The sequence below is a fragment of the Serinus canaria genome, chromosome 12, assembly GCF_022539315.1.
Source record: "Serinus canaria isolate serCan28SL12 chromosome 12, serCan2020, whole genome shotgun sequence".
Lineage (NCBI taxonomy): Eukaryota > Metazoa > Chordata > Aves > Passeriformes > Fringillidae > Serinus > Serinus canaria.
Genome location: NC_066326.1, coordinates 11,744,768 through 11,758,909, shown reverse-complemented (window position 1 = coordinate 11,758,909; position 14,142 = coordinate 11,744,768). Strand labels below are relative to the sequence as shown.

Below are 14,142 nucleotides of genomic sequence, written 5' to 3'. Positions count from 1 at the left end.
CATCTCAACTGCAAAATGCCTTCAGCATTGATGAGCAGCACTCAAAGATGCACCCAGCACAAGGAGAGTGGCAATGGCTGCAAGGTGATGTTTCCTTTTCAGTTCTCCAGTTTAGGATGTGATGTCCTCTGCTAATGAGCTAATGACGAGTCTCTTGGCAGACACTGTAGTCCCCTATCATTGCTGCTACTTATGAATAAGCGTCCCTGTGCAGATTCATCTGATACATGGTTTGACTTTGTCGTCTGAAATTAGCAGGGATAAAGTCCCCTAATGTACTTGTGTTACGTAGGAACTCTGGAGGGAATTCATAAAATCCGATGAGAACAATCGCATTTGCTCTGATGCAAGCTGCCTCCAGAACAAGCCTGCAGACACGGCCCTGGGTACAGGCAGGGAGCTGCAGAAACACTGCCAGCAGGGTAAGCTCAGCTAGGCATGGTTTCAGCAGCAGTATGGTGTCAGCAGCCAGACCTGGAGCACTGGGGGCGTCCATACAGAATAGCAAACCCTTGGGTGCAATTGGTGCTGCAGGAAGATGGAGTGACCTATGGGCTTAGGCCAGCACTGCTAAAATCCTCATGCCAATATTGTCTGAGGATTAAGAGGTGCTGTGCCAGGGCTCCAAAGCAACAAGGTGGTTGGGAGCTTCCTGTGCTGCAGCAGCTGGGAGGGAGGGAGCAGGAACAGAGAAGACCTTTTTCATTAGTTACTTTGAGTTATGTAACAGCAAAACATCAGGAGGAAAAATCCCTTCCTTGAAGCCACATCCTTGAAGGTTAAGAAAGGGGCAACCCCTGTGCAAGTACCTCTAAATCAGATACTATCTTGCAAACTTCAAGAGCAGGTTTCTTTTCCTTCCATGCTCTTCTGCACGCATCCCTCTGAGCAATTCCTTATCTGTGAAAAGACAATTGTGTAACTGCCAACGTGCTGGGGTGGGTTTGGGGTTCCCACAATCCCTGTAAATGGCTCTCCAGCCCTGTGCCTGGGCTTCTTGGAAGACAGAAATGGGATGAGCAGGGGTTGGGGTGGCTGTGGTCACCTGCCTGTTGGACCATGGCAGAGGACAGAGTGGTGGAATAATGGGAGAACAGCAGTTGTGCGCAGGAATAGACTGGAGGGCTTTTTTTGTTTGTGTGCATGCTCTGAGCATGGCTCCCCACAGCTCTGGTCCTCCCTTTACTGTGAGCTTTCCTCTGTGCTGGTTGTGCCAGAAAGGGCACTGGGAAGGGGCAGCTGGGCTGGTTCCCTCATGTGTCCTGAGGAGCCCTGCGCCATGAGAGAGGCACAGAGCAGCCCTGCTGCTGGGATGGGGGACAGGAGCTGGAACAGCCTGTGCCCTGGCAGAGGGCCCTCATTCTGTAGTTTCTGCAGCCTCTGCTCTATGGAGGACAATGCTGAGTGCACGTCCCTATTCCTCAAGGCTCCCCTGTGTCTGGTCTCCTCCCTGTCTGCTTCCTGATGCTTGGAGAAGACCCACCTTTTCCTGCCAGCCCTGCCCTAGCAGGGCCATTGACCAGGGTGGCTGCAGCGTGCTGGGTCTGACCCTGCACTTGTGGCTTTGCAGGGGCTGGATGAGAGACAGCATGAGTCCAGCCTGGCTAGATCCAGGTCCCTAGATACCTGCTCCTGCTTTCCTATGGCGGCCCCTGGAGGATGCTGCACCAGGCCCAGGCTTGTGGAGAGCTTGCCTTACATAAATAGGTCACTTCTAGACCAAAACTGGGGTGGCTGATGGGAATTGCCATGCATCAGCTGGCTAGAGATGAAACACATTCCTGCAGCTGGCACCGGTTTCTCCAGTGAATTGAGCTCTGCTTTGCTGGCAGGGCACTGGGGACTGAGGTGGGGGGTGAGTGATGCTCTGTAGATCTGCCAGGATTTTTTGGTAAGTAGCCTCCCTGGCACTAGGGTTGGGAATGGCAGAAGTAAGAAGAGGCAGGGGACAGCCCCTGGCCTTGCTGGAGGAGAGGGCACCTTTGTCCCTGCGCTGTCCCCATCCTGAGTTGCTGCCTCTTGAGTAGCTGCTGGACTTCTTCCCCGATCTGGGCCTGTGCCAGTGGGGAGGGACACACAAATGCCTTTTATGGAGCTAGAACAAAGTATTTCCTTGTTGCCAAGCAGTGACGTCTCACAGGGCAGCAGCCAGAAGTTGCTGCACTCCCTGCCCAGGGAAGAGTGGTTTCACTCTGTGGCCCTGGGCCTGCAAAGGGCTCAGATCCAAGCCACTGGGGACATGGTGGTTCTCAGCACACGGGGTCAGAGGGACCCTGTGCCCTGATGCGTCTGGGGCACCCACTGCTGGAGACAGTGGGTGCTCTGTGTGGCCCAGCAGCTGTGCCTTCCCTGTTTCTAGTGGTGGTGGGCTGAAGTTTAACTGGAGGCTAAAATACTGGTGATGCTGTAGTGGGGCTGGGGGCCACTGTGTGTCCATCCTGTGCATGGATCCATCCTTGGCACAGGTGAGGGTCCTGCACAGTCCTGAGGCCATCTCCAATGGTGCCTAAGCCTTGGAGTCATGTAGGGCCGAGCAGAGGGGGCAGGGAATTAATGGCTTGTATCCCTGCCTGGGAGCAAAGCCACCTTCCTTCAATGGTATGGAAATGAGGGTTGGCTAAGGGGGCTCCCCCAGCCCTCTGTTGCCTGGCCTTTGTTCGAAGCTTGCAAATCAGACACCTGCATGAGCAGAGCAAACCCTGGAGACAACTCCCACCAGGCTGAGCGCCATGTTCCACTAGTGGGAATCCCCATCCCAGCACCCCTCACCTGCTCACCAGGGCTTGCTGCACCCACCCACCAGCCCAGGGCTCCTCCTCATGGAAAGGATGTAAGCAGAGCCATGGTCCCTGTCCCTCCTGCCCCACAAATCATATGGCCAGGAAAGGTTAACTCTTGATAACAGCTTCACATGGTGGAGGCTGCTGCCTGGCATGCTGGGCTGCCAGCTCCAGATGAGGTGATGGGCTCTGTTTTCTCTTTTTTTGGGTTTGCACCAGAGTGGTGTCCCCACCAGCTCAGCTGTGACACGCTGCTTTGGCCCTGTGTGGAGCCCTTCCAATTTATCTTGGAAAGAGAAGCAGAGGAGCTCCTCTGCCCACAGAGGCAGGATCCACTGCTGCACCCCGGACAACCCCTTGTTTTGCAACTCTTCCCACATGCAATGGGAAAAGGACGTGAGCAGGGTGGTGTTGGGCAAGGCAGCATTGGCCTGCTCGGAGACAGATGTGGAGCCAAGACAGCCCTTCACCCGGCAGCCCTGCAGCTGGAAGGACAGCCTAGGGAGTGGTGTTCTCACTGCCAAGCACCTTACCCCTGTGCTCCACTTTCCTCACCCCCCAAATGCCTTCTGTCTGGCTGTTGGGTTGGTGGCAGAGAAAGTGACACTGTCCCGAGCCACTGTTTTCCACAGCACGGCATTGGAGCCTGCAGAGCTGCCCCAGGAGGGAGAGCTGGGAAGGAGCAGTGCCGGCCCACAGAGTGTGTGGGTTGGCAAGGGGCTCCTCAGGTCTGGACATGAGCAGAGTTTAACAAAGAGCAGGGAGCTGTTGTGTGAAGCCAAAGAGCTTGTTTTCCTGAAGAGAAGCTACAGGGCAGGCTAGGCTGTGCGCTGCTCGCCTCGCAACCTGCAGCGCCTCAATCCTTCCCGCAGCATCCCCCGGGCCCCCCTCCACCATCCCTCAACTCTCCCGACCTTCTGTCTTCTTCGTTTCTAGGAAGTGCAGCTGTTGGCAGGCACTGGCTGCTCCTTCCTCCGGCCACAGGAGGGGTCTGGGCCCCAGCCAGCCCCGGCTTTGTGCAGGACGGGTTGCGCAAGGAGCCCTGCGGGCACCTCGGCCCGGCAGGCAGGCGGAACAGATCGGTCCCAGAGCCACCCACTGCCCCGGCAGCTTCGGCTTCTCCACATGTGCTCTGCGGGGAAGCGGCCGTCAAAAGAGCAGCGCCTCGCGGGTGTTTTCGGGCTCAGCACAGATCACTGTGTTCCTTGCAAGGGGCAGGAGCAGGGCTTGCTCCTGCCCGGCAGAGCGCCTTCCCAGCTTCCTGCAGGCAACACAAATTTGGGGGCTTCTCCCGTAAGGGAGCAGATGTAGTTGGAGAAGTGCGATCTTCTGGAAGTGATACTGATGTTTGCAATTTGAGGGTCCTATGTACACAGCCTCTTAGTGAGGTTTTCCAGGAGGTAGGTCCATCAAGACACTGGGAAATAAGGACATGCCTGGCCGTCCTGGCCTTGGACACCCTCAGCCCCTGCAGGACACACTGAGGACACTGTCCCCAGTGCTGTGGGCCTGGGGTCCTCACAACACCTCACACCCCCATGACTTTTCACCCAGAGAGGGCTGGTGGGAGTGCAATAATATTTGTATACCTAAAAGTAGAGCGATTGATCCCACTGCTGTTTTGCAACGTGTTGACGAGCAGACGGTGCAGAATTATATAAGTGTATGTGGAGTTGGCAAGTTTGTGTTCCAATCATATGAGTGCTGTTGTGCAACACTTCCCCTCCACAGCTTTGGAGGAAAACAGGAGTGTGGGGGCTGCCACGCATGCACTGAGCCCTTCATGGCTTACAGTGATCACAGTCCCCCAAGACTCTTGAGGGCATGGGGTGCAAATATTATTTTCCTGGGGTCTCAAGTTCAGCTTTAAAAGTCACCTGCAAGTGATGCGGCAGGATCCTTGTTCATTGCCCCTCCCTGTCCAATATAAATCACTCGGCACTTGCAATTTAGAGCTGATTCCTCAGCAGCAGGAACTTGTTCTGGGCTCTGCATTCTACCCAGATGCAGAAGGGGGCCTTTACTGAGGAAATCCTTCCCAGACTCTGTCTGGCAGAGCTGGGATGCTGTGCTGAGGACAGGAAGAGACTGGGGTGCTGCTGCTGCTGCTGCTGCTGTGCACGTGGGAGGTGGTTGGTGGGTGCCAGCATCCCCCTCAGCTGCCTCTGCCTGCCAGCACAGCCTGTGCTGCCGACTTCGTGGAAACAAAGCACCGTTATTCCAGCACAAACAGCTGGGCTTGTGCCAGGGAATGGCCAGGGCTCACCTGGAGGGGGGGACACAGAGGCAGGGTGAACACTGCAGCCAAACCAGGCAGGGGGTGAGCAAGCAGAGAATTCTGTTCCCTTGGGATACGGATGACTCCACAAATGGGAACGTTTTCTCTCCTGCAGTGAAGATCCCCAGCTGCCCAGCCCTTCCCACAATCATGCTGTTCCCTGCTGGGCATCTGGAAGGGACCATGACCAGGCAGGAAGTCCAGACCTGAAGGGCTCCTGAAGGATTCAGCCCTGATTACATCTCACAGTTCTCAGTTGAAGCACCCCGCTGTTTTTTCAGCCTGTGTGCCCAACTCCAGCTCATACACCGCAGTGATTCCTGGTACCCGCCGCAGTGGGGGAGTCTAGGCAACGGCTCACTCCCACTCCATCCTCCATCCCTGCGTAACCAGGATCAGAATGAATTATCTCACTGCCAGGGCTGGGAAAAGTGAGGGCCTGGGTGGGCTGTGCTGGGAGCAGGCAGGGGGTTGTGGCTGCTGCAAGCCTGTTTTTTATTGTATTACTACTGGTTGGATTGGGTTGTGAATGGTTTCTGGATGAGTTAAATCCCCCTGTAACTGTGAGCAGGGACCTGTGGACTGTTCCATCTCTGCATTCTTGCATCCCAGCAGGGTGGTGGGGGTGGGCAGCATGGGTGAGAGGGGTGTCTTTGTGGTGGGCTTGGCTGCAGGAGTATGTACTAGTCCCACTGGGGTTCTGTAACCACGTCTCCACCCACCCTGCTCCTAGGTTGTCTGTGCTGGCTTGTTCCTAGGGCAGCATGGAGAGAGCCCTGTCTGTGGAAAAGGGAGGGGGAACCATGCCCTGCAGGGCTGCCACCCACTCCCCCGGGACAGCAAGAAGGGCTCAGATTCCTGGGCATCAGGGATCAAGGGAAGCCGCTGATGTCTTGGGGAGGTGGGGTGGCTTGCAGAGGTCTTGGGCTACTGGGGGTAGTGTCCCTAAGGGTTGTTCTCCTGGAATGGGGTAAGGAGATGAATGGGGCTGGGGGCTGCTGTGTCTTCATGAAGAACAGGCCTCATGGACTGTTCCCACACATGTGTCCCACGTCCCCATGGCCGCCTGCCAGGTCACTGTGTTCGCTGCGGGTCAGAGCCAGCCCTGGTCGTGCTCCGATCCATGCTGGGGAAATGGTGGTGAACGGGACTTGCCCAGGGGAGCTCGCCGAGGGAAGCCCTCGTGACACCCAGGGTGGGACTGGCGGGCACACAAGGACTTCGGGGGCTCAGTGGTACCGGGTGCTCCAGTACGGCATTCCGAGAGGAGGCGTGCTGGGGGGACACTGGCCGGGACGGGCGGATTTAGGGCAGAAGCGACGTGCCTGGGGCCAGCTGGGCCACGGCGGGGGACAGAGGGGCCAGGCGCGGGTGGGCGATGGGCGGTAGGCCGGAGCAGTGACCCAGGCAAGCGTGTGATTGAGGAGGGACACGAACGGGCCGGTGCCGGGAAAGCGCCCGTGCTTATGGATCCTGCCAACGGCCCCTCGGGGGTCGGTGCCGGGGTCGGTGCCGGGGGTCGGTGCAGGGCTCGGTGCCGTCTCCGCCGCCTCAGGGACGCTGAGCGAGCCGCTGCCGCCCCCTGCCGGCGCAGCGGGCGGCACGGGACTGGGCGGGGCGGGCAGGGCGGGGCGGGGCGAGTGGCGCCTCCGCGCCGCCAGGGGGCGGTACCGCGTGGGGGGGGGCGGGGCGCGGCAGCGACGTGTGGGCGGGGCTGGCGGGGGCGGGCCCGGTCCGGTCCGGTCCGGGCGGGCGGGCGGAGGTGCCGGTGTTGCCGGTGCCAGTGCCGCCGCCATGTACCGGGCTCTGTACAGCTTCCGCTCGGCCGAGCCCAACTCGCTGCCCTTCGCCGCCGGAGAGACCTTCCTGCTGCTGGAGCGCAGCAACCAGCACTGGTGGCTCGTCACCCGCGCCGGCTCTGGCGAGACGGGCTACGCGCCGGCCTCCTACCTCCAGCGGCTGCAGGTGGGCCGGGCCGGGCGGGGGCGGCTCTGCCGGAGGTCCCGGGGCTAGGCGGCGCTGCCTTGGCCCCTCGCAGGCAGCGGGGCTTGCCTGGCTGTCCCAGGCTGGGTTTGTGCCGGGGCGGTGGCAGAGCACAGCCCGGTGCTCGGAGCAGCTGCCCGGTGCTCGGAGCAGCCCAGCTCCAGCCGCTCATGCCCGTCTCGTGTCTTCTCCGGGAGCCGCTGGCCCGGCTGGGGAAACGGGTGTGCGATTTCTGTGGCCGTGGCTGCCCCTGCCGTGCCTGCGGCAGGCGGGAACGGTCTGGGACACGGTGGGATGGGAATCCCGTGGTGGCAGGGAGGCCGGAGACATCTCCGGTGGTGTCAGGTTGGGAGCACCAGCCCTGCGGGTCAGGGACAAAGTGAGAGCTCAGCAGGTTCATCCCGAGGAAGGGGGCTGGATACGCATCTCCAGGGCCTGCAAGTCTAACGGGCTGTTCACTCCTGTAGAACTGGGAGAGGAAGATAGGAAAATCCCTGTGAGATGCTGAGGGGGATTCTCTTCCCCGGAGTAAGCATGATTACAGGTAAACCGGAGTCTCCCGGCCAGCAGCCATGGTTGGTGTAAGTTAGTGGCACTCCTATGGCCATCTCCGTGCTGGCTGTTCAGCCTGGGGGCTGGCTCTGTGCGTGTGGTACCCCCACACTGCAGGGATAGTGAGGGGTGATTGTCCTCCTTCCACTAACACAGCACGACACCCACAGCACACCTCTGCTGTCCTGGGGGCCAGGAGAAGCCATGGCAGCACTGCCAACCAGGTTGGTGATACCAGCAATTGCCCGAGGTCCGAGCACCTGCTGTGGCCCTAACTGGGGTCAGAGGATGGAGTGCACCTTTTGCTGCTGGGGTGTGAGCCCTGTGCCATGCAAGGGTCATGGGAAAGAGGTTACATGCGGCTTGTACAGTGCAGGGGCTGCTTAGTGGAGGCTTCTGAGGGAAAACATGGCTTCTAAAATTAAAATAGGCATTTCATATAGAATTAATTAATGGAGGGGGCCATGAATTTTTGGTACTTTTGGGCCACAGGATATCTGTAGGACCTGGATGCTGAAGACTCTTTGAATCAGTGAATGGGTAACTGCACAGAAATGCATGTGAATGTTACAAAGGGGCCTTTTGGCATCTGTCTGAAAACGGTGACAACCCTCTTTATTTTAGTGTGCTGCTGCTGCTCCTTCAGATGCCATTGAATTTCTGATTAGCAGTAACTCAGGCTGTACGTAAGTGTGGGTGTGGGCTTTGCAGAACACTCCAGTGAGACAAGCATTAACAGGAGAGTGTGTATGTGTGTCAGGGCAACACCAGGTCTCCTTGATGGCTGCTTGGTCCATTCGTTCTGTGAAGCCAGGGCTCTTCTGCAGCCTGGCAGGATGGCCTGACGGAAGGGGACATCTTGTGTATCAATAAGCCCTTAATAAGCTCCTTACAGGAGCTATTTAGTTACAGAGCAAAGACCTTATTAGCTGCTAGATTTTAAAACCCCACAGTGGCATAGCTCCAGGTTGCTGCTCATGAGTTTCCTCTCTGCAGTCTCTTGCTTCATTTGCTTGTGTGGCATGACGTCTTCTTGCTGCTGTGGGTGCAGGAGCCTTCTCCTAGGCTGCTCACTCATACCAGTTTTTCTTGCAGGTACCTTGCTAGTATGCATCTCAAAATCTTACAGGAAAAGTATTTATTCTATGACTTTACATTCATTTCTAACATTATATTTTGCTACAGCCTCAACACAGCTTGCAAACTGCCAGGCTAACTCCTGACATGTTAGTAATGCACTGATATTAAAGCAGCATTGCTGGTGACTTTGTGAGAATTCCCTCTAGTTTAGATGTAACTTTCCCAAATGCCTTTAGATCTTGTTGCAGGAAACAGAGTCTTCCCTGCATCTGCTCATCTGTGTTTTGGCCATTAAATTTCCAGCACCTGAATTTGTTGATGATGTGTGAAGCAGCAGGATCTAATTTGCTGCTCTGCAGATGCAGTCATCCTGCGTGTCTGTGACTGACTTTCTGTTGTTGCATCTTGCCAGCTCTGAAGAGCTGATATGAAGTCAGAACATGTGTTTATTCATGGCAGAAAGCATCTGCTCACCAAGAGTGTGCTTGAGACTCTTTGCTTAATGTCCAGGAGGAGTGCAAACATTTTGTCACCCAGTTTTAGTTTAATAAGGGCACCGAGACCAATTAGTGCCAGTGGTTTGGGAGGTAATTAATGCTGCCCCAATCACAGCAGGGAAAAGCACGGCTAATGATTGGTGTTAGCAGGGAGAGAGCGTGGCCAACAGGAGTCACCATTGTAAAGGTAAGCTTGGCCTTCCTCAGCAGTGCACTTAGGCTCCAGGTGGGCAATAAGTTGGGGAACAGTCACAGCCTCTCACAGCAACCTCACGAGGGAGGCTTGGGCTGCTCTTGCTGCTGTGCACTATTAGGAACATTTGTTTTCTTCTGAGCTCCTCTTGCATTTCAGGATCTTTTTCTCAGCTTTCCTAGACATGGGATATTGATGCCTTGGCCTCTGTAAAAGAAAAAAATAATTCCCAGTTATTTTTAAATGCTTATATTCGTCTGATGTCTTTTTGCAGGATTTTGTATTGAAATCCTTATGGCTCAGTATTGCGGTTAAAGGAGAGTTAGTTGTGGGGAGGGGGGAAAGCTTCACCAACAAATCCTTCTTAGAATGCCCCTAAGAAACAAGTTGGGGCCCAGCCAGAGCACCAGAATGTGCAGATGATGTGAAGTTAATTTGAGTCAATTAGAAATGCCCAACTTCAGCTGATATTCCTGCTGATTTTACTCTTCTGTAGTTCCCTTTTAGCTCCTGTTTGGGTTATTAAGAGTCATTTCAAGCCGAGTGCTGTTCTGGGGATAGATGCTGAGGCTGTAAAGCAGCAAGAGGGGAGGACTGGGCTTTGCTGCTGAATGGGGCAGCTTGTGGACTGCACACAGAGAGAGTTGCTTGTTGGAACAGTGGCCTCACACGTGGCTTTGCCCTGGCTCTGCGTGCCCTTGGTGGAGATCTTGGGAGGCCTTGACACCAGCAGGCATGATAGTGCCCAGCAAGGTCATGTACTCAGGAGCTGTGGGTGCTGCTGCCAGACAAGTGAAAATGTGCACCTAGCACTGTGCCAGTGACAGCATGAGGGTAGTGGCCTCCAGCTACTGGTGGAGCAAGAAATGTGCTAATATCTAATGCCAGGTGAATACTGCTGCAGCAAAACTGTCTGCTCAGGTGCCAGGCCTTCCTATTGAATGGCAAGGTGCCTGTCAGCATGAGGTTGGTCTTTTGTCTCCAGCTGTGTGCTGATGCTTAAGTGATGTATGAGTGGCAGAAAAATGTGGCGATTAAAATGGAGCTTAGGGTGTCCTCTGGAGTCAGACAGTCACTCCAGAAGATAGGCTTTTCAAAGCTTTATGTGCAGCTGTAAAAGATTCAATTTGGAAAACTTGCTTAGGCACAGGAGGTTCACTCAGTGTCAGGAAGGGACAAATGCTAAGTCTAGCAAATAATAAGGTTCCTTTCTGTGGGATAAATAGCTCTATGTTGCTATTATTATGATGATAGAACCTGGAATTTTGTAATGGGAATGTGGAGTTATTCCAGCTCTGGATCAAGATTTCAGGCTGTGGCACAGCAGCACCAGGAGCACAGAGGGAGTGGTTGTCCTGGAGGATGCTGAGTATGGGTGACACTTTCCTGCCAGGAAAGCTGGTCTGCTCTGCTCCTGGCAGGACAGGGGCTGCTTGTGGTGGTTTGCTCCTGCTGTGGGACCCACATCCAGGAGCAGCAAGGCTGCTTCAGCTCTCAGCTTCATCTGGCACCACAACTGATCTTGTCTTGTGTCTGCACTGACCCAGGTTTCATTGCCTGTCAATGAATGTGTTAACATTAAATGCTGGGGAGGAGAATGGCAGCTTTAAAATACTCTATTGGTAAATGTCAGGAGTGCAAAAATAAGTGCTAAGTCACAGGGAGATGTTTCCTTGATGAAGTGGGAATGGTTTGGCCTGCTGGATGTTCAGCTGTATTAAGCTATTAGGAAACAGCTTTGAAATTATTATTGATATCCTTTTCAAAATTACCTTAAATTTATTTGGAATAACTGAAAAGTTGTTTGTAATGTGGATTTTTAGTCTCTGTTCATGCTTTCACATTGTACCTCTGGAGGAGCAAGGAAAGGTCTGTTTGGGTGCAAAGGTGTGTATGCTGATGGCCAAAAAGCTTTGGACTGTCTGGTAAGAAAAGGGAGCCAAGCAAAGAGTGTAACAAGCATTTTGAGGATGCCTTGGGTTGCTGTTTGCAGTATCTTTTTCTACAAGAATAAACAGACGTGTGATAAAAATAAGAGGCTGCTTTGTGCAGCCTAGCAACAACTAAAATTCTCCTGCAGCACGAGCAAGTGCATAGTGGCAGAGTACAGGTAGTCCTGAGCAGGCAGGCACAGGAGTGGTGTGTCACCTCCCCAGCTGTAAAGAAGACAGGTTTCTGTCAGGGAGTGACATTTGAGCACTCTCTGTTTACCCAAACCATTCTGCCCTATTTCTTGTTGTAGCATTGACCTGGGTTCAGGACTGGAATTGTGTGGTGCAGAGTGAGGTAGTGTAGGGGCTGCCTTTTATTGCAGACCAGGGCGTGCCAGGGTTCAGAGTGTGGGTCTCACAGCTCATGGCCACTCTTCCAGCCTGATCCCACATCCTACACCCAGCCCTGCTGTCCATCCTTCCCCTAAGCTGCCTCTGCTCTTGTCATCCCCACTCTCAGTTAATTCAGTTCATTGGCTTGCTGGAAAACTTGTTTGTAGTGGTGTTGCTTCTCTGCCAGGATCTCATGTGCATTGGCACATGCTGCTCAGGGATGGAGCAGCATGTGCCAAGGCTGGTGCTGTGTGGGATCACTGTGGCTGCTCAGGTAGTGTCAAACCTTCCACACTGCCATGGAGACAATGATGGTTGTGGAATGCAGTTAGAATCGTAGAATAGCTTGAATCAGGAGGGACTTTAAAGATCATAGAGTTTCAGCTCCCCAGTTGGTTGTACATTGTCATTCACAAAATAGTTTGGGTTGGAAGATCTCTGGAGATCATCCAGTCCAACCCCCTGCAAAGGCAAGGCCACCTGGAGCGGGTGACACACAAATGTGTCCAGGTGGGTTTTGAATGTTTCCAGAGAGGGAGATATTACACCCTCCCTGGGCTTGCTGGAAACTGAGTTTTGGCAATTGTTGTTTGCTTGAGTTTCTCCCTCTATCTGCTTAAAATCCAGCTTTAAAGGTGGTGCTCCTGACCCTTGGCAGAGTTGCTGTCGTTGTTCCTGAACAGGTGGTGATTGTACAGGCTGTTGTACGGACTGTCCCCTGCGCTGGAGCCTGCAGCGTTATTTGTCATCTGCTGCAGGTTTGACAGAGCTTTCAATGGGCGTGAGAGCTTAATTGCAATACTCACACAGATCCTGAGTAAGTGCTTAGGCTAAAAATAAAGTTTTATTTTGGAGAATGAGCAGCTGGTAGTGCTTTGTAGCTGAGGCTGCGTTTCTTGATACATGCAAGAAAGTGAAAGAACGAAGCATTTTTCTCTGGGGTCTCACCATAGCAGAGATGCTGTTGTGTCAGAGCTGTTTGTGCTTTAAGATGAAGTTTTATTCTTGAGACTAAATTACATAGTCGGGGGAATTATAGCCATTTCTAATTACTGTAGCTAAACACTTGAAATTTTAGCTAGAAGATCTACAATCTTTCACGGTCCAGAATGATTAAAGTAGAGCTGTGGTAATGATCTTTAGTCTTGGCTGTGAAGACATGTTCTTCTCACTTTTACTCCAATTAAAAATAGTTAGGGTTTTTGTTACTGGATAAAATTTGTCTTTGTGGCCTGGACACCCAGGTATGAGCAGCATTGGTGGTGTGGTCTTGTCACTCCTGTGTCAGAGGTGGAGTGACACTGGTGGATGCATGGATGGCTCTGTTGGGCTGGAAGTATTAAGCCTGTTTCAGGGTTGAACATCATGAAGCTTTGGTCAGAAGTGATCAGGCAGTAGGGACATGTCTGAGAGTCCTTGTCCATTCTTGAGCAACGTGTCTGCAGCTCTCTTTGCCTTGGAAGAAGGGCAAGATAAGGGGGCAGACTGGAAAGAGGAAATGTGCCATTTTCTTCTCAGCCTTTGAAGAGGCACTTGCCCAGAGCAGACAGACACAGATTGGTTCCCAACTTCCCTGCAGGGTCATTGTGTCTGCCAGGTCATTTGCATAGCTTTTCACAGTGTTGCACAGGTGATCACCTGCTGTTACCTTGCAATTTTACTGATCAAATCTCTAGATTTTGGGGATTTTTTGCCTACCGTATGTTTTTTGAATGCTTTTCATCAGGAGAAGATGGCTAGGCTTTCTTTCCTTGTTTACATCTGGATGATGATGAGCTTTTTATTGCAAAGGGAAGAACTGACAGCTTTGAACTAGGAACATGCTGCTCTGTTTGTGCTTCTGCATCACTTTTCACAATCCCACTCTTGTGTTTCCTTTGAGGATTTCCAGCATCCCATCAGGTGAGCTCTTATTAGAAAAAACAATTGCAAACTGCAAAAAAAAAAAAACCCCAAGAAAGGAGTCTGAGTTGCAGCAGGAATTCTGGGTCCTGGTCCTGCTTCTGGAGGAGCATCACTTTGCTTCCCCAGCCAGTGGCTCACAAATCAAATTTTGACCTTTAAAAGAGGATCTTGCCAAACCTAATTTGTCTTGACTTTTTATCACATGATAAAACCTTTGATTTTAAAACCAGGGTTTTGAAGCTTGTCATGTGAGAAGTGGAACAGAAGACACAATTCATGACTGTAGCTGTTTGTCTTTGCTCCCCTTTGCATTCTCACCACAGGGATGTTGAGCACTATTCTGTGGAAATCTCTCAGTGCTAATGGGCAAATAGAGTTGTCCAAAAGACAAGGCCCACCACCTTGGGAGAGGAGGCTCAGCTTCATGTGAGATCATCTGTGTTCGTGCCGTGCAGTGCAGAGCTTGTGTGGCAGAGCTGTTTGCTTCCCTTTCAAGGGAGCAAAGAAGTAAAACTTGTCCTGTTTTAGCATGAGGCTTAGGCAGGAAGGG

General features: G+C 53.2%; 1 protein-coding gene across 3 annotated transcripts in view; it reads left to right on the top strand.

Annotated features, from left to right (window-relative positions):
• The first annotated feature begins 6,783 nt into the window (after nt 1-6,783).
• The window catches only part of NCKIPSD (NCK interacting protein with SH3 domain), a 47,781-nt gene continuing 40,422 nt past the window's right edge, over nt 6,784-14,142 (top strand). For all 3 annotated transcript variants that reach the window (XM_030227890.2, XM_050979243.1, XM_050979244.1), the window contains exon 1: nt 6,784-7,023. In XM_030227890.2, coding sequence (XP_030083750.1) covers nt 6,853-7,023 — 171 coding nt within the window. In that variant the 5' untranslated portion in view covers nt 6,784-6,852. The remainder of the gene's footprint in view (nt 7,024-14,142) is intronic.